At 57.6% G+C, this 26,671-nt stretch overlaps 1 protein-coding gene across 1 annotated transcript; it reads left to right on the top strand.

The window, feature by feature from the left end:
- Muc2 (mucin 2, oligomeric mucus/gel-forming) lies at positions 1–26,671 on the top strand. Its single transcript, XM_063251955.1, has 47 exons — positions 1–91; positions 673–925; positions 1,663–1,777; positions 2,017–2,107; positions 2,187–2,296; positions 2,424–2,634; positions 2,736–2,861; positions 3,003–3,120; positions 3,199–3,337; positions 3,492–3,602; positions 3,668–3,737; positions 3,832–3,969; positions 4,047–4,211; positions 4,312–4,406; positions 4,513–4,639; positions 4,821–5,076; positions 5,227–5,279; positions 5,369–5,469; positions 5,725–5,879; positions 6,062–6,200; positions 6,542–6,649; positions 6,727–6,906; positions 6,996–7,235; positions 7,806–7,962; positions 8,188–8,319; positions 8,633–8,780; positions 9,163–9,206; positions 9,326–9,538; positions 10,306–18,885; positions 19,477–19,715; positions 19,959–20,133; positions 20,492–20,739; positions 21,210–21,393; positions 21,608–21,818; positions 22,262–22,440; positions 22,676–22,745; positions 22,899–22,996; positions 23,102–23,133; positions 23,979–24,156; positions 24,330–24,434; positions 24,549–24,589; positions 24,684–24,806; positions 24,895–24,993; positions 25,543–25,671; positions 25,873–25,912; positions 26,094–26,220; positions 26,322–26,671. Exons 1-47 carry the CDS (start codon positions 16–18, stop codon positions 26,533–26,535), a joined length of 14,943 nt encoding a protein of 4,980 aa, XP_063108025.1. The 5' UTR covers positions 1–15; the 3' UTR covers positions 26,536–26,671.

The following is a 26,671-nucleotide window of genomic DNA, read 5'->3' as shown; positions in this document are numbered from 1 at the left end:
CTCTCCTGAGCCACCATGGGGCTGCCACTGGCCCGCCTGGTGGCCACCTGTCTGGCCCTGGCCTCAGCCGGGGGCTTGGAGCTGCAGAGAGGTGAGAGGGCTGGGGGCGGGCAGGGAAGGGCATGGCATTCCAGGGAGGGAGGCTGAACAGTCTTGGGCACAGGGGTGGCCCACTCCTGGCCTTTGGGGCTCCAAGTACACTGGGGCTCAGGTGGCTGCATTACTCGGGGCTCTGCAGTCCCCAGCTGCCTGAGAGTGGCCTGGGCAGGGTGGGTCCTGGAGACTCAAGCTCTTGAACAGAACAGACACACAGTGGAGGGGACTGTTCCCAGGGGTGCCCAGCGGAGCATGGGGAGTGAGGGTATTTGGGGCTCCACTCTGGAAGTGGGCTGTGTCTGTCTGGGGGGGCAGTCTCACCACAGGGCACTGGCGGACCCATTCTGCAAGGGTGGCCCAAAGCCACAGGAGCCGTCTGGGGGCCTTGACTCTCTGAGGGCCCAGCCCAGTTCTGCTGGAGGGGGGTGCAGGCCAGGCAGACAGGTGCCCGCGGTGCTGGAGACCCATGCACCCCCCCCCCCCATCCCGCAGGCAGCTGAGGATGGGCTCCGGGGTTTCAGAGTGCACCTTTGAGGGGCTCCTGGAGTCTCACCTCACCATGCCCACCTCCCCCAGTGGGCCACAATGTCTGTAGCACCTGGGGCAACTTCCACTACAAGACCTTCGATGGCGACATCTTCCAGTTTCCTGGCCTCTGCAACTACAACTTCGCCTCAGACTGCCGCGACTCCTACAAGGAGTTCGCTGTGCACCTGAAGCGGGGCCTGGGCCAGAGCGGCAGCCACCCCCAGGTGGAGTCTGTGCTGCTGACTATCAAGGACGACATCATCTACCTCACCCGGCAGCTGACCGTGGTGAACGGCGCCATGTGAGTGGGCAGGTGTTCCCTCCTGTATTCCAGCCGTGGGGGTGCTTGCCGGTCCCTGGCATGGGCGGGTGCTGGGACCGCTTCCGCGTGCCTGGCACATGGCGAGGCTTGGGAGACTCGGGTCTGAGTGGAGGTCATGCACATGAGTCCCACCAGAGCCCTCCTCCCATGCGCAAGGGGCTCCTTGGGGCCTGCCACGGGTCCTGAGTGGGGTGGTCCTGGGTGGGGTGCTTGGTGACTGTGGAGCAGTTCCCCAGCTTGAGTTACAGAAGCTGGCCTGCCGGCTATTGTCCCTGCATTGTCTCCAGAACAATGCAGCTCCCTGGAATGTGTCCTGTCCAGCAGGTTCCTCCCTTGCTAGATTTGCCCTTTTCCTGTTCAGGGGGTTCTGTTTCCCACCAGGCCCAGGTTTCTAGGTGGGTGGGTGGGGTGACCACAGACAGCAGGGGGAGGCACAGAGGTGGGGTGAGGTGGGCACCTGAGCTCTGGGGTAGGGGCCCAGAGGTGCCTGTAGCTTCAGGAGGGCCGGGTGGTGACGCCTGGCTAGGCTCTGTGGCAGTGTCCCAAGGGAGCTGGCCAACCCCGCTTCTGTCTCAACCCGGCCAAGTCTGTCTGTGGCTCCCAGGGGCTCCTTGGGGCCTATCCCAGGAAACATGGCATCCATGCTCTTGGGCAGCAGCCCTGGAGGACATGGCACGGCCCTGGCTGGTGGTGACCATGGGTGCCCCAACCTGCAGGGTCAGCAGTCCGTACTACAGCTCCGGGCTGTCCATCATTAAGAGTGAAGCCTACACCAAAGTCTACTCTCGAGCTGGCCTCTTGCTCCTGTGGAACCGCGAGGATGCGCTCATGGTAGGCACAGTGGGTGGGGCTGTGAGGGCTCTTCCCCCAGTGACAGAGAGCGCCCAGTCCTGGGAGGGGACCCTTGGGCTGTAGGGACATGGGCTGGCTGTCATGTCCACTTCTCAGGGTGTCCTTGGTAGTGGACCCCACTCTCCTACCCACCTGCCACACTTAGGAGCTGGCCCAGCCTCAGAAATCCCTGTGGCTGCCCTAGCCCTGTGATCATCTACCGCTCCCTGTTCCTACAGCTGGAGCTGGACAGCAGGTTCCAAAACCACACCTGTGGGCTGTGTGGTGACTACAACGGGCTGCAGACCTACTCGGAATTCCTGTCGGAAGGTGGGCACTGGCCTGGTCAGGGCCCACAGGCCAGGTGGGAGGGCTGTGGCAGCTGCTGACCACCGACCTCTGTGGCCAGGTGTAACCTTCAGTGCCATCGAGTTCGGGAACATGCAGAAGATCAACAAGCCCGAGACAGAGTGCGAGGATCCCCAGGAGGCAGAGGAGCCCGAGTCCTGCTCTGAGCACGTGAGTTGTGGGTGGGACTGGCTCCAGGGGTGTGGAGTTCTGGGGGTCCGCTGGCCTTGGTGGGAGGTCCCTACATCTCTGGAAGGCAACAGTGGCACAAGCAGCTGCCCACTCACATCTCTCCCAGCGTGCTGAGTGTGAGAGTCTGCTGACGGTTGCGGCCTTTGAGGACTGCCGGGACCGCATACCACTGGAGCTGTATGTGGACGCCTGTGTGCGTGACCGCTGCCAGTGCACAGCTGCTGACAGCTGCGTGTGCAACTCCGTGGCCGAGTATTCCCGCCAGTGCTCCCACGCAGGGGGCCGGCCTGGCAACTGGAGGACAGCCTCCTTCTGTGGTAAGCACCAGGGCCATCCTGGGGCCTGGGGCACCCCAGGTGAGCAGGGAAGCCCTTGCCTGCCTGCCTGCTGGGCTAGCTCACACCGCCTCTCCTTCCAGCCAAGAGCTGTCCTGGCAACATGGTGTACCTGGAGAGCAGCTCGCCCTGCATGGACACCTGTTCCCACTTGGGGGTCAGCCACCTGTGTGAGGAGCACTATATGGACGGCTGCTTTTGCCCTGAAGGTGGGTGCGGGGCACCCTGACTCAAGGATGGGGGCAGGGTCCATCCCTAGGACTGGAGGTGCCTGGTAGTGGCCTTGCCTTGGACAGGAACCTGGGCCCTCTGAGGCCGCCAGGGTGACACCTGGTCCTTGGCCCTGGCAGGCACTGTGTATGATGACATCACTAGCAGTGGCTGTGTCCCCGTCAGCCAGTGCCACTGCAAGCTCCATGGCCACTTGTATGCCCCAGGCCAGGAGGTCACCAACGAGTGTGAGCAGTGGTGAGTGCCAGTGCCCAGGGCTTGGGCTGGGCAGGCTGGGTGCCATGGAGCCCTGACCTGTGCTCTGCTGCCCTGCAGCGTCTGCAACGCCGGCCGCTGGGAGTGCCAGGACCTGCCGTGCCCCGGAGCCTGTGCCCTGGAGGGTGGAGCCCACATTACCACCTTTGATGGGAAGAGGTTCACCTTCCATGGGGACTGCTATTACGTCCTGACCAAGGTGGTGGCCAGTGGCCTGGGTGCTATGTGCACTGCCCCTGGGTGGCAGATGGACTGACCTTGAAGCGGGTGCTTGCATGATGGTGGGCAGAGTGGGTGTGCCCTCCTGCCTTACTGCGGGGGTCCTGCTGCAGCGTCTCTATGCCTCCCCACAGGGTGACCACAACAACTCCTACTCTCTGCTGGGTGAGCTGGGCCCCTGCGGTGCTACTGACAAGCAGACCTGCCTGAAGACTGTGGTGCTGCAGATGGACAACAGGAAGAACGTGGGTATTGCCTCTACCCCACACCCCCCAGGTGCTGCCAGCACCTGACCCTGACCCTCTTGCAGGTGGTGGCCTTCAAGTCCGATGGCAGCGTGCTGCTCAATGAGATGCAGGTGACCCTGCCCCATGTGGCTGGTGAGTGCCCTGGATGGGCCCTGGGCTTGCTGGGGTTGGGACCTGGCAAAGTGGGGACATCAGTGACACCCGCCTTCCACACTCTGCCCTGCAGCCAGCTTCTCCATCTTCCGACCATCCTCCTACCACATTGTGGTGAGCACAGTCCTTGGACTGCGGCTGCAGGTCCAGCTGGAGCCCATCATGCAGCTCTTCGTGACTCTGGACCCCTCCGCCCAGGGCCAGGTGCAGGGTGAGTGGCCTTCCCACAAACGGTCCATGCCCCTACCAGGCCAGGCCCGACCCCTCCCAACCCTATGCCTCTTGCAGGCCTCTGCGGGAACTTCAATGGCCTGGAAACCGACGACTTCGAGACGTCTTCGGGGCTGGTGGAGGCCACAGGAGCCAGTTTTGCCAACTCCTGGAAGGCACAGGACAGTTGCGAGGACAAATTGGACTGGCTGGATGACCCCTGCTCCCTCAACATCGAGAGTGGTGAGGCTTCGGGTGGGCGGGGTCCAAGAGAACACTGTCCTTTGCCGGTGGGGACACTCGGAGGGGCACCCCTGCTGAGGTTCTGACCCCTGGCCCCCAGCCAACTATGCCGAACACTGGTGCTCCCTCCTGAAGAATGTGGAGACGCCCTTCGGCAGGTGCCACGTGGCTGTGGACCCCACCGAGTATTACAAGGTGGGTCTGCCCTCACCACACCTGACCCCTGCCCCACCCCAGGCAGCCTGAAGACCAGCACGGTGCGGGTATGGCCTTACTATCTGCTGCCTTGGTTTCCACGCAGAGGTGCAAGTACGACACGTGCAACTGTCAGGACAACGAGGACTGCCTGTGCGCGGCGCTGTCCTCCTACGCGCTCGCCTGCGCCGCCAAGGGCATCATGCTGTGGGGCTGGCGGAAGCAAATCTGCAGTGAGTGTCCCTGGGCCGCCCAGGGAGCCTCGGGTGCGGGAAGCAGCGCCCCCTGCCTGATGGCGCAGGAGCCGCAGCGGCAGCGCCAGTCGGGGTCCCGGGGCCACTCAGGACCCCTTAGCTAGGCAGGCGCCCATCAGAGTGGGAGCAAGAGCTGGAGCTGCCTCCCACACCTCTGCAGACAAGGACGTGGACGCCTGCCCCAGTTCCCAGATCTTCCTGTACAACCTGACCGCCTGCCAGCAGACCTGCCGTTCGCTCTCTGAGGGCCACGCCCGTTGCCTGAAGGGCTTTGTGCCCGTGGACGGCTGTGGCTGCCCCGACAACACCTTCCTTGACCAGAAAGGCCGCTGTGTGCCCAGGGCCAAATGTTCCTGCTACCACCACGGGCTCTACTTGGAGGCAGGGGAGGTGATCCTGAGGCAGAATGATCGCTGGTGGGTGTCCTAGGCCCCAAGGTGCACAGGTGCCTGGGGTGGCTACTGAGGGGCCAGGCTGGCATCTGTCCCAGTGCAGTGGTGGCTTCTTGTGATCATTTTGTGTGGGGATGGTGCCTGGGCCCTGTTCACCTGCACCTCTCCTTGTAGCACCTGCCAGGACGGGAGGCTGAACTGCAGGCCGATCCAGCTGATTGGGCAGAGTAAGTGGGTACTGCCCTGTGTGGCTGCTTCCTCTACCCTCGACCCCCCTAACCTCAGCCTGAGCTAAGGCATCCTCTCCATCCTGCAGGCTGCAAGGCCCCCAGAATTCTGGTAGACTGCAATAACCTCACATCTCCAGCCATCCGGAAGCCCCGCCCCATCAGTTGCCAGACCCTGGTAGCTGGCTATGTGAGTGCTGGGTGGACAGGCTTGGGAGAGGGCCCCCCTCCACAACCCCATCTGCCCACCAGCTAGGATGCAGGCCCCTCCCCCAGCATTACTGACACTTCTGGGGACCCCAGGCACGCAGCTCCCTGGGTGGACCTCAGGGTTAGTCCTGGGGGTCAGGACCCTCTCTCTGTCAGAGCTCCCCTCACCTGACATGGGCTCTGGGCTCCGCTGGGAGCTCGGTCTCACATGAAGCCCCCTTTCTGGCCCCCCCAGTACCACATGGGCTGTGTCAGTGGCTGCATGTGCCCCAACGGGCTGCTGGATGATGGCCGAGGCGGCTGCGTGGAGCCGGAGGAGTGCCCGTGCCTCCACAATAAGCACCTATACTTCCCTGGGCAACAGATCAAGCTGGACTGCAACAACACCTGGTGAGCTGCCAGCCCGGCCCAGGGGACCAGCCAGGCAGTGCCACCTAGAGATGGGTAACCTTCAGGTCTGCTGCTGGCCTGGCCTGTGGGGAGAGTGTGACTCAGGCGGTGTTAAGGGGTGGTGTGGGCACCTGCGGGGGTCCCACCTGGGCTGCTACTCCAGTTCCTCCTACCGTCCTCAGCACCTGCCAGAGGGGACGCTGGGAATGCACAAAGTTCGTGTGCCACGGTACCTGCTCCATCTATGGCAGTGGCCACTACGTCACCTTTGATGGGAGGCACTATGACTTTGACGGACACTGCTCCTATGTGGCCATTCAGGTGAGCCATGGATACCACCATGGTCCCTGCTTTGCTGTTCTGGGGCACAGTGGACCTAGAGGTGGAGGGGTCTACCCTTTCCTCAGCCCCAGGCCCCACACCATCAAGAGGATTTGGGTTTCCAGCCGCAGGCAGCGTGGGTGTGTAGAGGTCCCTCTTGCCTGCACTTAGGGGACTGTCCTGTAGTCAGGAGAATGGGGTCTGTGGGTGTGGGGAGGGCAGAGGCAGAGCCAGCATCTGTCTGCCCAACAGGCTACCCAGCCCCACTGGCTGGCAGGGTGGTTGTCCCTGACTACCCACATCCTGGCCACCTAGGTGACTCTACCTCTGTTTCCCCCCAGGACTACTGTGGCCAGAACTCCACAGGCTCTTTCAGCATCGTCACTGAGAATGTCCCTTGTGGCACCACTGGTGTCACTTGTTCCAAGGCCATCAAGATCTTCCTAGGGGTGAGTGTGGCTGACCCTGGGGGAGGAGGACCTGTGGACCCTCAGACAGGACCAGTGACCGATGTCTCTTCCTGCAGAGGACGGAGCTGAAGCTGGAGGACAAGCACAGCAAGGTGATCCAGCTGGAGGAAGGCCACCATGCAGCCTACACCACTCGGGAGGTGGGCCAGTACCTGGTGGTGGAGGCCAGCACGGGTGTCATCGTGATCTGGGACAAGAAGACCACTGTCTTCATCAAGCTGGCTCCCTCCTACAAGGTGGGCCCCCAGTTGCCAAGCACCTGCATGTGGCCAGTGGCCAGTCATTCGGCCGGCTGTCCTCAACCCCGGCATGCTCATCTCCCCAGGGCTCCGTGTGTGGGCTGTGTGGGAACTTTGACGACCGCACCAGCAACGACTTCACCACACGGGACCACATGGTGGTAAGCAGCGAGCTGCACTTTGGGAACAGCTGGAAGGAGACCTCCACTTGCCCAGACGTGACTGTCACCCCGGAGCCCTGTAGCCTGAACCCTCATCGCCGCTCCTGGGCGGAGAAGCAGTGCAGCATCATCAAGAGCAGCGTGTTCGCAGTGTGCCACAGCAAGGTGCAAAGGGGCTCAGGCTGGGGCTGCCTGTCAGGGACCCTGGCAGTGGGCTAAAGGAAGCTGCGGGTGAGCAGAGCTCAGCTATTGGTGCACAATGTGTGGGGGAGCTTTGGGCTTGGGTGGGGCCTAGTTGTGAACCCAGGGATAGGTGTCTGGAGGCTGTGGGTGGGGCCAAGAGAAGGGCGTGGCCATAGATTTGGTGGGAAGGGACTTGCACTTCTTGTTTTGAGAGTTACCTAGCAGCACTGCTAGGGTGCTTTGTCCTTCAGCTTTGGCTTTGTCCGCTTGTTTGGACACCTGGCCACAGGACCAGCCTTCTGTCTGATACTCCTGGCAGAATCCTTTCCTCCTTGCTTCCCCTGGCCCACAATCACCAGGGACAGACAGGACCTAAGCCTTAGCCCCTGTTGGGCCCAGCTGCAGGCCTGAGGACAGGGCCAGTTTTAGCAGTGCTGTCTTACAGCTGAGGCCTGCAGGTCCCAGCGCTGTATAACAGAGTTACTGCCAGCCTGGACTCTCTGGGCCCTGGGGCAGGTGCTGGGTAGTAACCGTGTCTTATCCCTCCTCTAGGTGGACCCCACGGTCTTCTATGAGGCCTGTGTGCATGACTCCTGCTCGTGCGACTCTGGCGGGGACTGCGAGTGCTTCTGCTCTGCCGTGGCCTCCTATGCCCAGGAGTGCACCAAGGCTGAGGCCTGCGTGTTCTGGAGGACCCCAGATCTGTGCCGTGAGTGCCCACTGTCCTGTCACTGCGGAGTCTGCACACCCTCCCCATCTGGGTGATGGTCTGTGTGTCACACACCTCCCACCCTCCTGGGTGTCCTTCCTCAGGCCATGCTGGCACTGGGTTGACAGGACCCTGCCGGACACATCCTGCCCCTGTCCCCTTCACCTTGGCCCTGCCTGTACCCCCAAGTCTAACCCAATCCCTGTGCCCCTTGCCCTGCCCCAGCCATATTCTGTGATTACTACAACCCCCCTAACGAGTGTGAGTGGCACTATGAGCCATGCGGGAACCGCAGCTTCGAGACTTGCAGAACCATCAACGGCATCCACTCTAACATCTCTGTGTCCTACTTGGAGGGTGAGTGGTGGCTGCCAGGCCTTGGGATGCCTGGAGCCCTGGGGCCTGGGATTTGTTCATGAATGGTGGGGCGGAGCCTGAGTGAAGGCCCAGCCTTCCTGGAGAGGCAGAGAAGCGGCACTGACACAGACCTTGACAGTTGGGCACAAGCTGTGCTGGGGACCCAGGGCACTGTGAGGCCAGGCCACAGCTTCCTGGCCTGGCCCTGACAGGGAGTGTCCCTGGGGGAAGGGCCTGCGGGGCAGGGATGATAGATGGCCTAGGATGCTGGAGTCCTCTGTGGTAGTCCAGACCCCATCCCCTTGTCTTCCAGGCTGCTACCCCCGGTGCCCTAAGCACAGGCCCATCTATGATGAGGACCTGAAGAAGTGTGTCACTGGGGACCAGTGTGGCTGCTACATCGAGGGCACCCACTATCCTCCTGGAAAATTGATTCCCACCAAGGAGATCTGCAAGACCTGGTACCTATACCCACATGACTCAGGCACAAACACACATGCACATGTGTGCACACATGCAGACATAGCCACACATGGACAGGTGCACACATGCATGAGCAAGCCACATAGAGCATGTGTACGCACACATACACACATGCTCGGACACATGCCACCCTGTGCATGTGCACACAAGCATAGATACATACATGCACACATGTCTGCATGCACCACACATGTACACATGGTGGACACGTGCATGAAGGTGCCCTGTCCCCTCTCCACTGGCAGGGCTCTTTTCAAGTTGGCCCTGGGGCTGTGCTGCCACTTTGGGCTGGGCTTCCATGGGGGGTGTCTGTGAGTGAGGGTCGGGGTCTGTGAGTACAGCTGTGTGATTGTTTTGCAGCGTGTGCACCAACTCCTCTGAGGTGAGCTGCTGGTGGGACGAAGGTAAGTCACTCAGTAGTGGCTGCTTCAGAGGGGTCCTGACCCAGAAGCTGTGGCTGCCCTGTTGCTGGGCTCTGCCCCCTTGGAGCCTGCTTCCTCATCTGTCTGTCTCCTACCCCCAGGGAAGATCATCAACGAGACCCAAGATGGCATCTTCTGCTACTCTGAGATCTGTGGCCCGAATGGGACAGTGAACAAGACCTTCGTGATCTGTAAATCCACCACACTAGCTCCATCCACCACGCTACGCCCGTCCACCCTGACCACTTCCACCTCGGTCCCCACTGCCTCCACCCCCATCCTTACCACCACCAGCACTTTCCCACCCAGGACAGGTAAGGCCCCAGGCCACACGCCCCTCACTCAGGCTCACTCAGCCCAACACACCTGAGCTGGCACAGAGAGCCTCTGTGTGCAAATTGGCTGCAAAATGAATTTGAGGGAAATGTTTCTAAGGGTCAGGGAAACCAGAGGATTTCCTTAATGAAACTGTGTCTGTGCCGGGTGGAATCATAGCTACCACAGAACAAGCTGCTGCCTCCCAGTGATAAATTGGGCAAGGAGAGCTGACTGCCAAGTGCCTTCTGGGAGGCTGCCTTCAGGGCCACCAGAGGCTGCCAGGGCACCTCGACTAGCTGGCCAGTGAAAGGTGTACGGGTGACCTTATTCACTGTATGCTGAGCCTGGGACTGGTGAGTGGGTCTGGGGTTGAGTGGGTGACCACCCGCCTGGCCCAGAGAAGAACCTCACCACTCTTCCTTGTTGGGTAAGTGACCCTTTTGTTACTCATTTTTTTGACACAAATATTTGAAGATAGCAGTGGGCAGTGCTGAGGAAGAGCTTCTAGCCTGGGCATGTCATGCCAGACGTGTTGCTCCTGCCCTGGGCCTCAGTTTATCCATTATAAACAAAGTCGGAAGTGGAGTCTGGTGCTAAGCCCTGACCCTACCACCTGGTTCCTGGGCAATATGTGGAGGAAAGAGGAGAGCAGCCATGCCTAGGGCTGTCATGCAGGTCACCAAGTCCTCCAAGTTGCAGTGACCTCCTGGGAGGGGACTCTTCCCCCCACAGGAGTGATCAAGGCTGGACTTTGTGTCCCCAGAGATTTGCTGCTTCTGGTCAGACTGGATCAACGAGGACCACCCTAGCAGCGGTACTGATGGTGGTGACCATGAGACTTTTGAAAGAGTTTGCAGTGCTCCTGAGGACATCCAGTGCAGGTCAGCCATCGAACCTCATCTCAGCTGGAAGGAGTTAGGCCAGAAAGTCCAGTGCAATGTCTCCCATGGGTTCCATTGCAAGAATGAAGATCAATTTGAAAGTGGACTATTTGGGTTGTGTTATGACTACGAGATACGAGTCAACTGTTGCCTGGAGATGGAATATTGCCCAACGCCCAGCTTACCCACGTCTCCACTGACCACCACGCCAACCACCACAACAATCACATTACCGCTGACAACATCACCGACCACCAGGCCAACCACATCACCAGCCACCAGCCCTACCACATCACTGACCACATCACCGAGGACCACCCTGACTAGCTCACTGACCACCACGCTGAACACACCACTGACTACCACACCAAACATTCCATGTGATTGCAAATGGACTGGCTGGGTAGATTCAGGAAAACCACCATTGGAGAAGCCAGGGGGAGATTTTGAAAGGATTGAAGATGTCTGTGCACCTCCCTGGATAGCAACTAACATCTCCTGCAGAGCTGTACAGTATCCCCATATTCCAATTGAACAGCTTGGACAGCACGTGACATGTGACCTCAGTGTGGGGCTGGTGTGCAGAAATGAAGACCAAACACTAGGTGGAGTAATTCCACAGCCTTACTGCACCAACTATGAGATCAACGTTGAATGCTGTGAGCTCTGCGTGCCCACCTCCACCACCAGCCTTACCTCCACTTCAACTAGCAAGCCTGAGATGTCCACACCAACGCCCACCACCATGGTAACCCCAACAGCCACACCCACCACAAGTAGAGAGACCCAAAGGAGCACACCAGAGACCACAACACCTCCCCCTACCACCACAACCACAGAAACACCAACACCCACCCCCACTACAACCACAGTGACATCAACACTCACAGCACAGACGTCAACAACTACACCAACCAGTACTACCACAGAGACCCCGATACCCACAACCACACCCATTACTACCACAGTGACTCCAACTATTACACCAGAGACCACAACACTTTCTTCTCCAAACACTACTACACAGATTACAACACCCACACCTTCCACTACAACCCCAGTGACCCCAACCACTACTGCAGAGACTACACTTACACTGACCAGCACAACCACAGAGACACCAACACCCTCAGCCCCACTCATTACTAAACCCACAGTGACTCCAACCACTACTCCAGAGACTACAACACTTACACCCACTACCAGGACCACAGAGACCCCAAAACCCACACCCACACCCATTACTACAACCACAGTGACTCCAAGCACTACACCACAGACAACAACACTTTACTCTACCACCACTACCCCACAGACTACAACACCCACCCCGATTACTACAGCCACAGTGACTCCAAACACTACGCCAGAGACTCCAACACCTACACCCACCAGATCGACCACAGAGACCCCAACACTGACATCCACACCCATTACTACAACCACAGTGACTCCAAGCACTACACCACAGACAACAACACTTTACTCTACCACCACTACCCCACAGACTACAACACCCACCCCGATTACTACAACCACAGTGACTCCAAACACTACGCCAGAGACTCCAACACCTACACCCACCAGATCGACCACAGAGACCCCAACACTGACACCCACACCCATTACTACAACCACAGTGACTCCAAGCACTACACCACAGACAACAACACTTTACTCTACCACCACTACCCCACAGACTACAACACCCACCCCAATTACTACAACCACAGTGACTCCAAACACTACGCCAGAGACTCCAACACCTACACCCACCAGATCGACCACAGAGACCCCAACACCGACACCCACACCCATTACTACAACCACAGTGACTCCAACCACTACACCAGAGACCACAACATCTCCCTCTATAACAACTGCTACACAGACAACAACACCCACACCCTTTAGTACAACCACAGTGGCTCCAACCTCTACTCCAGAGACTACAACACTTACACCCACTACCAGGACCACAGAGACCCCAACACTGACACCCACACCCATTACTACAACCACAGTGACTCCAAGCACTACACCACAGACAACAACACTTTACTCTACCACCACTACCCCACAGACTACAACACCCACCCCGATTACTACAACCACAGTGACTCCAAACACTACGCCAGAGACTCCAACACCTACACCCACCAGATCGACCACAGAGACCCCAACACTGACACCCACACCCATTACTACAACCACAGTGACTCCAAGCACTACACCACAGACAACAACACTTTACTCTACCACCACTACCCCACAGACTACAACACCCACCCCAATTACTACAACCACAGTGACTCCAAACACTACGCCAGAGACTACAACACCTACACCCACCAGATCGACCACAGAGACCCCAACACCGACACCCACACCCATTACTACAACCACAGTGACTCCAACCACTACACCAGAGACCACAACATCTCCCTCTATAACAACTGCTACACAGACAACAACACCCACACCCTTTAGTACAACCACAGTGGCTCCAACCTCTACTCCAGAGACTACAACACTTACACCCACTACCAGGACCACAGAGACCCCAACACTGACACCCACACCCATTACTACAACCACAGTGACTCCAAGCACTACACCACAGACAACAACACTTTACTCTACCACCACTACCCAACAGACTACAACACCCACCCCGATTACTACAACCACAGTGACTCCAAACACTACGCCAGAGACTACAACACCTACACCCACCAGATCGACCACAGAGACCCCAACACCGACACCCACACCCATTACTACAACCACAGTGACTCCAACCACTACACCAGAGACCACAACATCTCCCTCTATAACAACTGCTACACAGACAACAACACCCACACCCTTTAGTACAACCACAGTGACCCCAACCATTACTCCAGAGACTACAACACTTACACCCACTACCAGGTCCACAGAGACCCCAAAACCCACACCCACACCCATTACTACAACCACAGTGACTCCAAGCACTACACCACAGACAACAACACTTTACTCTACCACCACTACCCCACAGACTACAACACCCACCCCAATTACTACAGCCACAGTGACTCCAAACACTACGCCAGAGACTCCAACACCTACACCCACCAGATCGACCACAGAGACCCCAACACCGACACCCACACCCATTACTACAACCACAGTGACTCCAACCACTACACCAGAGACCACAACATCTCCCTCTATAACAACTGCTACACAGACAACAACACCCACACCCTTTAGTACAACCACAGTGACCCCAACCATTACTCCAGAGACTACAACACTTACACCCACTACCAGGTCCACAGAGACCCCAAAACCCACACCCACACCCATTACTACAACCACAGTGACTCCAAGCACTACACCACAGACAACAACACTTTACTCTACCACCACTACCCCACAGACTACAACACCCACCCCAATTACTACAGCCACAGTGACTCCAAACACTACGCCAGAGACTCCAACACCTACACCCACCAGATCGACCACAGAGACCCCAACACCGACACCCACACCCATTACTACAACCACAGTGACTCCAACCACTACACCAGAGACCACAACATCTCCCTCTATAACAACTGCTACACAGACAACAACACCCACACCCTTTAGTACAACCACAGTGACCCCAACCATTACTCCAGAGACTACAACACTTACACCCACTACCAGGTCCACAGAGACCCCAAAACCCACACCCACACCCATTACTACAACCACAGTGACTCCAAGCACTACACCACAGACAACAACACTTTACTCTACCACCACTACCCCACAGACTACAACACCCACCCCAATTACTACAACCACAGTGACTCCAAACACTACGCCAGAGACTCCAACACCTACACCCACCAGATCGACCACAGAGACCCCAACACCGACACCCACACCCATTACTACAACCACAGTGACTCCAACCACTACACCAGAGACCACAACATCTCCCTCTATAACAACTGCTACACAGACAACAACACCCACACCCTTTAGTACAACCACAGTGGCTCCAACCTCTACTCCAGAGACTACAACACTTACACCCACTACCAGGACCACAGAGACCCCAACACTGACACCCACACCCATTACTACAACCACAGTGACTCCAAGCACTACACCACAGACAACAACACTTTACTCTACCACCACTACCCCACAGACTACAACACCCACCCCGATTACTACAACCACAGTGACTCCAAACACTACGCCAGAGACTACAACACCTACACCCACCAGATCGACCACAGAGACCCCAACACCCACACCCACACCCATTACTACAACCACAGTGACTCCAACCACTACACCAGAGACCACAACATCTCCCTCTATAACAACTGCTACACAGACAACAACACCCACACCCTTTAGTACAACCACAGTGACCCCAACCATTACTCCAGAGACTACAACACTTACACCCACTACCAGGTCCACAGAGACCCCAAAACCCACACCCACACCCATTACTACAACCACAGTGACTCCAAGCACTACACCACAGACAACAACACTTTACTCTACCACCACTACCCCACAGACTACAACACCCACCCCAATTACTACAGCCACAGTGACTCCAAACACTACGCCAGAGACTCCAACACCTACACCCACCAGATCGACCACAGAGACCCCAACACCGACACCCACACCCATTACTACAACCACAGTGACTCCAACCACTACACCAGAGACCACAACATCTCCCTCTATAACAACTGCTACACAGACAACAACACCCACACCCTTTAGTACAACCACAGTGACCCCAACCATTACTCCAGAGACTACAACACTTACACCCACTACCAGGTCCACAGAGACCCCAAAACCCACACCCACACCCATTACTACAACCACAGTGACTCCAAGCACTACACCACAGACAACAACACTTTACTCTACCACCACTACCCCACAGACTACAACACCCACCCCATATACTACAGCCACAGTGACTCCAAACACTACGCCAGAGACTCCAACACCTACACCCACCAGATCGACCACAGAGACCCCAACACCGACACCCACACCCATTACTACAACCACAGTGACTCCAACCACTACACCAGAGACCACAACATCTCCCTCTATAACAACTGCTACACAGACAACAACACCCACACCCTTTAGTACAACCACAGTGACCCCAACCATTACTCCAGAGACTACAACACTTACACCCACTACCAGGTCCACAGAGACCCCAAAACCCACACCCACACCCATTACTACAACCACAGTGACTCCAAGCACTACATCACAGACAACAACACTTTACTCTACCACCACTACCCCACAGACTACAACACCCACCCCAATTACTACAGCCACAGTGACTCCAAACACTACGCCAGAGACTCCAACACCTACACCCACCAGATCGACCACAGAGACCCCAACACTGACACCCACACCCATTACTACAACCACAGTGACTCCAACCACTACACCAGAGACCACAACATCTCCCTCTATAACAACTGCTACACAGACAACAACACCCACACCCTTTAGTACAACCACAGTGACCCCAACCATTACTCCAGAGACTACAACACTTACACCCACTACCAGGACCACAGAGACCCCAACACTGACACCCACACCCATTACTACAACCACAGTGACTCCAAGCACTACACCACAGACAACAACACTTTACTCTACCACCACTACCCCACAGACTACAACACCCACCCCAATTACTACAACCACAGTGACTCCAAACACTACGCCAGAGACTCCAACACCTACACCCACCAGATCGACCACAGAGACCCCAACACCGACACCCACACCCATTACTACAACCACAGTGACTCCAACCACTACACCAGAGACCACAACATCTCCCTCTATAACAACTGCTACACAGACAACAACACCCACACCCTTTAGTACAACCACAGTGGCTCCAACCTCTACTCCAGAGACTACAACACTTACACCCACTACCAGGACCACAGAGACCCCAACACTGACACCCACACCCATTACTACAACCACAGTGACTCCAAGCACTACACCACAGACAACAACACTTTACTCTACCACCACTACCCCACAGACTACAACACCCACCCCGATTACTACAACCACAGTGACTCCAAACACTACGCCAGAGACTACAACACCTACACCCACCAGATCGACCACAGAGACCCCAACACCCACACCCACACCCATTACTACAACCACAGTGACTCCAACCACTACACCAGAGACCACAACATCTCCCTCTATAACAACTGCTACACAGACAACAACACCCACACCCTTTAGTACAACCACAGTGACCCCAACCATTACTCCAGAGACTACAACACTTACACCCACTACCAGGTCCACAGAGACCCCAAAACCCACACCCACACCCATTACTACAACCACAGTGACTCCAACCACTACACCAGAGACCACAACATCTCCCTCTATAACAACTGCTACACAGACAACAACACCCACACCCTTTAGTACAACCACAGTGACCCCAACCATTACTCCAGAGACTACAACACTTACACCCACTACCAGGACCACAGAGACCCCAACACTGACACCCACACCCATTACTACAACCACAGTGACTCCAAGCACTACACCACAGACAACAACACTTTACTCTACCACCACTACACCACAGACTACAACACCCACCCCAATTACTACAACCACAGTGACTCCAAACACTACGCCAGAGACTACAACACCTACACCCACCAGATCGACCACAGAGACCCCAACACCGACACCCACACCCATTACTACAACCACAGTGACTCCAACCACTACACCAGAGACCACAACATCTCCCTCTATAACAATTTCTACACAGACTACAACACCCACACCCTTTAGTACAACCACAGTGACCCCAACCAGTACTCCAGAGACTACAACACTTACACCCACTACCAGGACCACAGAGACCCCAAAACCCACACCCACACCCATTACTACAACCACAGTGACTCCAAGCACTACACCACAGACAACAACACTTTACTCTACCACCACTACCCCACAGACTACAACACCCACCCCGATTACTACAGCCACAGTGACTCCAAGCACTACGCCAGAGACTACAACACCTACACCCACCAGATCAACCACAGAGACCCCAACACCAACACCCACACCCATTACTACAACTACAGTGACTCCAACCACTACACCAGAGACCACAACACCTTCCTCTACCACCACTACCACACAGACTACAACACCCACACCCTCCACTACAACCCCAGAGACCCCAACCACTACCCCAGAGACTACACCTACACCCACCACCACAACTACAGAGACCCCAAAATCCACACCCACCCCGATTACTACAACCACAGTGACTCCAAACACTACGCCAGAGACTACAACACCTACACCCACCAGATTGACGACAGAGACCCCAACACTGACACCCACACCCATTACTACAACCACAGTGACTCCAACCAGTACACCAGAGACCACAACACCTTCCTCTACCACCACTACTACACAGACTACAATACTCACATCCTCCACTACAAGCCCAGAGACCCCAACAATAATAGAGACGACAACAGCTATACCCACCAGGACCACAGAAACCCCAACACTGACACCCACATCCATTACTACAACTACAGTGATTCCAACTACTACACCAGAGACCACAACATCTCCCTCTATAACAACTTCTACACAGACTACAACACCCACACCCTCTAGTGCCACCCCAGTGACCCCAACCATTACTCCAGAGACTACAGCATCTACACCTACTACCCCAACAACAGAGACCCCTACACCCACACCCACACCCATTACTACACCCACAGTGCCTCCAAGCACTACACCACATACGACACTTTCCTTTACCACCACTACTACACAGAATACAACACCCACACCCTCCTCCACAACCCCAGTGACATCAACAGTAACAGAGACTTCAACAGTTACACCTACTACCATGACCACAGAGACCTCAACATCTATACCCACACCTATTACTTCAATCACAGTGACTCCAACCACTCTACCAGAGACCACAACGCCTCTCTCTACCACTAGTATTGCACAGACTAGGACACCCACATCCTCCACCACAACCCTGATGACCCCAACTGTAACAGAGACCTCAACACCTACACCCACCAGGACTCCAACTTCAGTAACTACCAGTACAGGGACCCTGACCACCACACCCACCAGCACAAGTCCGCAAACCACCACTCCTGTATCTACCCATTCTTCCCCAACCCCACGTCCTGTATCAACGACCACCGCCGTCACCTTGACCCAGAGCACTCTCTCCACGGCACTGTCAACACGGGAGACCACACCACTTCCAAGTCCCAGTTCTAGCTGGACCTACAGTTCTCTCAGAAAGTGCTGCTTTGCGAATGACACCTATTATGCCCCAGGTAAGCATGTTGTTCCCTCCTGCCCAACACTGCCCAACACTGGGGCAGCCCAGGATGGTTTCTGCTAAGTCAGGAACCAGGGCAAAGTCAGAGTAGGAGCTTGCTCTGCAGGTAGGAGATAGGGCCTGGGAGGAATGTCTCTATTCTCCAAGGCAGTGTCCCTCGAGACGGTGAGGTGGGTAGGGTATGTGGGTTCTCCCACTTGGGGCATGGCAGGCAGCTTAGTTTCTTTTCTGCTGCTATAGTGATGTGTCTGAGCTCAGGTCACTTATGAAGAGTAGAGTTTGTTTAGTGCAGAGTGCTGGCCCCCTGACCCAGTAGAGGGCATCCAAGGGCAAGGCTGAGTCGACATGCTAGGTCCAGTGTTCATCTTGCTTGTTATACCAAGCCACCCCTGAGGACTTTTGGGGTTCTGCCTACCTCCCAGCGCCCCTCCTAGAGCCATTAACACATGAACTGGCTTGGTGAGAGGGGAGGTTTGGGAGACAGATTGACAGCACAGTAGGGGTTTCCTCCTGTAACCCCCATGGGATCCCAGTGCTGGCTCTGCCTCTGGGCAGCGTGAGGTCTGGTCTTTCTCTTCCCGCGCAGGTGAGGTGGTGTACAATGGGACCCATGGGGACACCTGCTATTATGTCAACTGCTCTCTGGAATGCGAATTCCAGATCTTCAACTGGTCCTGCCCATCCACACCTTCTCCATCGCCCTCAACACCCTCCACGTCCACACCCACGCCCTCCACATCCACACCCATGCCCTCCACAACGATATCCAGCACATCAGTCACCTCCAAGGGTCCTGGGTGCACAAACTTCACTCCTCCAAGAGAGGTCAGTGGCCAGGGCTGACTTTGTCCCTACTACCAAGAAGTCTGTGTCTGGGTTCTAAGACCTGTGGGGCTCCCAGCATCTGACCCACACCATCCCCAGTGGAGTGAGGTTTTCTGTGGCCTTTGGGTACTGGGTGTGGCTGGGGCAGGGTCCCTTCCTGCTGCACCTGCCTCACTGCACAGGTGGCTGCTGCCCGGGGCCCTAGCCCTGAGCACAGCCTGGGTGACACCCTCTATGCTGCAGGAGAATGAGAGGTGGTTGTTGTGTAACTGCACGTGGGCCATCTGTAAGTATGACAACGTGGTGGAGATTGTGGAGGTGGAGTGCAAGCCGCCGCCCATGCCCACCTGCTCCAACGGCCTGCAGCCCGTGCAAGTCATGGACCCCGACGGCTGCTGCTGGCACTGGGAGTGTGACTGTGAGCCTCGTCTTGCTTGGGCTCCTCTGGGGAGGGTGTCATGGGGCAGCCTCCTGGCGTGGGAGCTTAGGGCTTCTTGGGCACAGACCCCAATTGCTAAGGGCTCGGCCCACCATCCTGGTTTGCTTGCCCATAACCCACCCCTTGTATTGGGGAAGGATTGCCCAGTGGAGTAGGGGACTGTCTCTGGAATGAGGGTGCTTCTGAGGTCAAAAGCTGCTCGGTCCTGCAGAAGGAACCGCAGTGGCCTGAGCAGGGGGACATTCACTTTTCTGGGCACTCAGGTGCCCAAGGGTCCCTAGCTTTTCAAGCCCCTCAGCTCATGCTGGCTCCTGGAAACACCCCCAAATCCCCGCAGGCTACTGCACAGGCTGGGGAGACCCGCACTACATCACCTTCGACGGGCTCTACTACAGCTACCAGGGCAACTGCACCTATGTGTTAGTGGAGGAGATCACGTCCACGGTGGACAACTTTGGTGTCTACATTGACAACTACCACTGCGACGTCAACGACCAGGTGTCCTGCCCCCGCACACTCATCGTGCGGCATGAGACCCACGAGGTGCTGATCAAAACTCTGCAGATGATGCCCATCAAGGTTCAGGTATGTGGGGGGCATCCATGGGGGCATGATGTGGCCTCCATCTCACCTTGGCCCAGGAGACAGAGGACTGAGCTGCAGGACTGGAGGGGGAGAGGCAGGGGCCTCGTTCGGGGACCCACCAGGCTCCTCTCACAGGACCCCCAATGTGTCCCCTACACCTGCCATCCAGCCCACTTGTGCGGCAGCCCCTCCCCAGCACCGGAGTGAGGGTGCATAGCTGGGCTTCCCTCCCCCACACAGGGCAGATCTCAGACCAGGTCTGGGATCCTACTTCTTGTGTGCCTCTCAGGGCTCCTGGGAGGGGGCTTTCCCCAGCTCACCCGGGACCAACTGGGCAGGGTTTGTCCCTGCAATGGAATGGAAGTCAGGACAGCAGGGAGGGGGAGAGGAGGTGAGAGACCCCGTCCTCAGGGGAGGGCTGAAAGGGCGGTAGGTCCTAATGGCCCTCCTGATCCTTCTGCCCACTGCAGGTGCAGATCAACAAGCAGGTGGTGGCCCTGCCCTACAAGAAGTATGGGCTAAAAGTGTATGAGTCAGGCATCAACTTCCTGGTGGACATCCCTGAGCTGGGCGCCATCATCTCCTACAACGGCCTGTCCTTCTCCATCAGGCTGCCCTACAGTCGCTTCGGCAACAACACCAAGGGCCAGTGCGGTGAGCCCAGGGCCCCCACGCCTGCCCGCCTCTGGGTCTCCTGCTCCTCTGCTTGGGGCCACTCTCTTGGGTTTGGTCTCTGTGGGGTCCCAACAGCAGCTGGCCTGACTTGGTCTGTGCCCTCAGGCCCGGTTGAGGTGGTGTGGGGGCGGGGATGGGACTCTCTGGCTACGGTGGCCTGGTCTGGAAGCATTGTGGCCTTTCTTTGGCACAGGTACCTGTACCAACAGCACGGCTGACGACTGTGTGCTGCCCAGTGGGGAGGTCACCTCCAACTGCGAACTGGCTGCTGACCAGTGGGTGGTGAATGACCCCTCTAAGCCACACTGTCCCCACACTGACATCACTACGGAGCGCCCGGTTATCAAGACAACTTTGCCCAAGAACTGCACTGTGTCTCCGCTCTGCCAGCTCATCAAGGACAGGTGATCTGCCCTGGGCCTTGGGGAGTAGCAGGGCATCTGTGCTTCCCGAGATCTACAGTGTGGGGACGCTGGGCAGAGCCTCGGCATCTTGGGTGGGTGCCAGGTCGTCACAGGGGCTTTTTGACCTATCTCTCCTGCCTTTGACTGGGTGACCCCACTGTACTCAGGGCTGAGTAGGGGAGGCGTGGGCTTGGACACAGAGGAGCCCAAAGTCTATGGCCACCATGCTGGGTTTGGGTGGAGGCTGGGAGTTCCTTGCCTTTCAGAGGGGCAGCCCCACCCCAGGGCACCTGGGGGCACACCCTGCTGCGGCCTCTGTTACCTCCCCCTGCATCCTTGTTCCTCTCTGGCGCTGCAGGCTGAGCAGGCTCCAGAGGGGTAGAGCGCTGGGAGACTGGAGGTGAGAGAGGCAGGCACTCTGTGACCCACCCCGCCTTGTGCAGCTTGTTTTCCCAGTGCCACCCCTGGGTGCCGCCCCAGCACTACTACGAGGCCTGCATATTCGACAGCTGCTTCGTGCCAAACTCTGGCATGGAGTGCGCCAGTGTGCAAGCCTACGCGGCCCTCTGCTCCCAGGAAAAGGTCTGTGTGGACTGGCGGTCGCACACTAACGGGTCCTGCGGTGAGTGCCCCCCTTCACCTCCCCTCTCCTCACCCCTGGGAGGGGTGCCCACCCAGCCAGAAGTCAGAGCCTGGTGTCTCTGGGTGGGGAAGGAGCGCTTGGGAGGCTGGTGCTGGGAGTTTCGAGGTATTGCTTTGCGGGCCCAGCTGGAGACAGCTTAGAGAGTTGGCTCTGTCACTCAAGGGGGGGGGGCCCTTCTGACTTGGTCCTTCTGAGTCTAGCTTCCCTCCTGCAGCTGTGACGTGTCCGGCTCATAGGCAGTACCAGCCCTGTGGGCCCGCAGAGGAGCCCACTTGCCAGTCAAGGTATTGACCTGGGTCTTTGCAGAGATCTGCCAGCTCCCCAGTCTCTCCTGAAGCCCTGCCCAATCCCCTGCCTCCGCCCAGAAGCCATGCCCAACCCCAAGCCCCACCCCATGAACCCCACCCCAGGCTCTGAGGAGTCCTCTGTCGCTCCAGTGCCTCACAGAACTCCTCGGTCCTGGTGGAAGGCTGCTTCTGTCCTGAAGGCACTATGAGCTACTCGCCTGGCTATGATGTCTGTGTGAAGATGTGCGGTAGGCCATGCACCCTAGCTCACCCCTCCAATTGGGTGGGGTTGGGGGGTACCTGAGACTGGCCCAGGTTCCCTGTTAACAGGATCGGTTTCTCTCTCTCTCCAGGCTGTGTGGGACCAGACAATGTTCCCAGAGAGGTAGGCCCTGCTCCTTGGGCTGGTGGTGGGATCTTCCCAAAGTCTTGAGTTTTGGGAGGTGAATAGGCCAGGGTGAAGAGGACAGGAGAACCAGGAACTTCAAAGACTGAGTAATGAATATTTAACTTCTGGAGCAGGAGTAGGGAATCCACAGACTCCATAGTTCGTCCTTCTATTCATCCATCCATCCACCCATCCATCCATCTATCATCCATCCACCCCTCCCCTACCTGTCCAGGGTTCACCTCTATCATCTGTCCATCCATTGTCCATGTACCTCCTCATTCACCTCTCCTTTGTTTTGTTCACCCATCCATCAACTTGTCCCCCATCTATGGATTTATCTGTCCATCTGTCACCCATCTATCCAGTCACTCGAGGGTCCATCTATCCTTGTACTCTCCCAGGCACCTGTCTGTGAGCTCATCTGCCTGTCCACCCCCACCTCTGCCTGTCCATCAGCTGCCTGCTCTCCCACTCACCCACCGTATGCTCTGTGTAACTTGAGGTGACTGTGGTCACTGCAGTGCTGTCTGTGTCTCCTGTGTGGCCACGGCCATGTGGTCGGTTCCTTATCCCCTAATCAGTAGTGAGGTGCATCTGCCGTGTGCCAGGCCACACTGGCCGGTGCTGGAGAGTGGTCCCCACTGGGTGGCTCAGCAGCCTGGTGTCCTGACTGAGCAGCCCCTGTCCCATTCCGGAAGTTGCCTGTGAGCGAAGAGGTGGCCAGGGCACAGCTTTGCCTCGGCGTCTCAGCTGCATGTCCCATGCAGGCCCTTTCTCCCTGGCTGGGTGTGGTGAGGCAGGGCCTTCTCTTGTCCTCGCTCACCCGATCTTCCCTGCAGTTTGGGGAACGATTCGTCTTCGACTGCAAGGACTGCATCTGCCTGGAGGGCGGCAGTGGCATCACCTGCCAGCCCAAGAAGTGTAGCCAGCAGGCACCACCCACGTGTGAGGAGGAGGGCACCTACCTGGTCACCGAGGTCAACCCGGCCGACACCTGCTGCAGCATCTCTTCGTGCAGTAAGTCTGCCAGGGGCAGGGGTGGGGGCCCTGTTCCTCCTGCGGTCACTGCAGCCCTCTAGGGGTGGGGTTCCTGCAGCCCCCTCTTTGTGGAGCTCAGAACTCGCCCACCCAAGACATGGGCTGGCGTGGAAAGGTGGGGCCACAAGCCTCACATCCTTGTCCCATCTCAGAGTGCAATGCCAGCCTGTGCACAAAGGAGCTCCCTTCGTGCCCACTGGGCTTTGAGGTGAAGAGCAAGACGGGGCCGGGGAAGTGCTGCCCAGTCTACTCCTGTGGTGAGTACCTGGTGAAGCGGGGTGGGAGGAGGCAGGCTGACCTTCGGGGCCTCCAGTGTGTGGCCTGTACAGCCGTGGCAGGCCTCTGACAGCCCTTCCGTGCTTCCTGCCCAGAGCCCAAGCAGGTGTGCGTGCACGAGAACGCAGAGTACCAGGTGAGCCCTGGGTGGGTGGGCAGCACGGGTGCATCCTGGGTTGGCTGGAGAGGGGCTGGGTGTGGAGTCCTCACTGACCCACCCCTCTCTGCAGCCTGGATCCCCAGTGTACTCCTCCAAGTGCCAGAAATGCATGTGTACCCGAGAATTCAACAGCAGCAGCCAGCTCAACATCATCAGCTGTACCCACGTGCCCTGCAACGTGTCCTGCGACCCCGTAAGCTGCTGCCCCACTAGCTGTACGCCTCAGTCCCTTCCTCTGTGCCTCACCAGCACGGAGCTCAGCCCTCCTCCTCTGTCCACAGGGCTTCGAGCCTGTGGAGGTCCCTGGTGAGTGCTGCAGCAAGTGCCAGCAGACCCACTGCATCATCAACATTCCTGGCAGCCAGGCTGTGGTCCTGAAGGTGCATAGATGCTGCCCACACCCCTGCTGGGGCCTCCTAGTTCTGGCCGTGTGGGGTGGGAGTGTCCAGGGCTGCCATGGCAGAGGAGGGCAGAGGACATCGACTGGTGGCCGGAACAGGAGGAACAGACTGGCGTCCAGGCTGTGAGGCCTGAGAGATCCTCCCTCCTGCCTCCGCCGCCTGGGCTCCAGTGGCCCTGACTGGGCCCTGTCACTCCGCCTCTGCCTCCCTCTCCCCAAGTCTGTCTCCTCTCTGCCTCTCCCAAGGCCACTGGATGTAGGGCCACCCTGAGTCAAGATGGTTTCATCTCCAGATCCTTCACTTCATGACATCTTCCAGTGCCCTTTTTCCAAATAAGGTCGCTTCCTGGTTTTGGGGAGTCAGATGTGGCTGTACCTTTTTGGGGAGCCACAGATAGGTGCATTGACCTGCAGCCCCTGGTGCTGCTGGCCTGGCGGCTCTGGGCTGGGAGGCTGCTCCTGAGGGTGTTTCCAGCTTTCCTGGTCTCTCCACCCCACGGGGCTCACCCTGGCCCTGCTCTGCCTGCAGCCCGGAGATATGGAGAGGAACCCCAGCAACAAGTGCACCTTCTTCAGCTGTATGAAGATCTACAACCAACTCATCTCGTCCGTCTCCAACATCACCTGCCCTGACTTCAACCCTGGCACCTGTGTCCCGGTGAGGGGCCGTCCATGCTGGCATGTGCTGACCTGGGAGTGGCGGGGACCCTGCTCTTCAGGGATCCTGGTCCTCAGTGGTGGGACAGTGGCCACTGGCAGCAGGGGTGGGGTGGGGGAGCCGTGCAGGAGCTGCCCTCCCCCAGCCCACCACCACCGGAATGGGCACACTGTCCTGCAACTCACTCTGCTCTCTTTGCAGGGCTCCATCAGATATATGCCCAATGGGTGCTGCAGGACCTGTGAGTGCTGGGTGATGGGCGGCCCAGGGGTGGGAGCAGAGTAGGTGTTCCCACCTACGTGATCTGTGGACTCCAGAGATTTGAGTCCCTTCCCAGGCAGAGGCAGGAAGAGGCCCCACGGGGGGCAGAAGGCTGTGCTTGGGTGGGGCCTGGTGTGAGACCCTGCACCCTGTGCCCCCAGGCATCTCTCTGAATGAGACCAGGGTCCCTTGCTCCACCATCCCAATTGTCAAGGAAATTTCCTATGCCGGCTGTGCCAAGAACGTCACCACTAACTACTGCTCCGGGTCCTGCGAGACCTTTGCCATGTGAGTCGGCTCTGTATGCCCTGTGGGGTGGGGGTGGAGCCCATGAGCTCCAGAGGGTGAGGCTGGTGCTGCAGAAGGGTCCTCACCACACTGTCCTCCAGGTACTCAGCCAAGGCACAGAGCCTGGACCATCGCTGCTCCTGCTGCAAGGAGGAGAGCACCGTGGAGCGCCAGGTGGTCCTGGACTGTCCCAATGGGGGCTCGCTGCCTTACACCTACACGCACATCCAGGGATGTCTGTGCCAGGAGAGCGTGTGCCAAATCCCGGAGACCCGGGTGCGGCGTGCCAGCCCCAGGCTCCTGGGCAGGGTGTAAGCAGCCTGCGGGCCCACAGACTCACCCACCATCCCTTGGCGCTTCCTCTCCCTCTGCTTGGTTTCCTCTCTGCAGATATTTATTTTCTGAGTCTGTCTGATGTTTGCTATCTGATAATAAACTCATGCAGAGGCGC

The sequence above is a fragment of the Cavia porcellus genome, unplaced genomic scaffold (genome assembly GCF_034190915.1).
Source record: "Cavia porcellus strain 051 isolate PalLab524CR breed Dunkin Hartley unplaced genomic scaffold, mCavPor4.1 scaffold_6, whole genome shotgun sequence".
In the NCBI taxonomy this organism is placed as follows: domain Eukaryota; kingdom Metazoa; phylum Chordata; class Mammalia; order Rodentia; family Caviidae; genus Cavia; species Cavia porcellus.
This window is presented reverse-complemented; position numbering and strand designations above follow the sequence as displayed.

What these genes read in the sequence shown, in the direction of transcription:
- Muc2 (XM_063251955.1), top strand. Translation starts at nt 16, where the DNA reads ATGGGGCTGCCACTGGCCCGCCTGGTGGCCACCTGTCTGGCCCTGGCC. An exon ending in AGACCCTGGTAGCTGGCTAT is followed by an intron (nt 5,470 to 5,724) that starts GTGAGTGCTGGG and finishes TGGCCCCCCCAG; the next exon opens with TACCACATGGGCTGTGTCAG. An exon ending in CTGGACTGCAACAACACCTG is followed by an intron (nt 5,880 to 6,061) that starts GTGAGCTGCCAG and finishes TACCGTCCTCAG; the next exon opens with CACCTGCCAGAGGGGACGCT.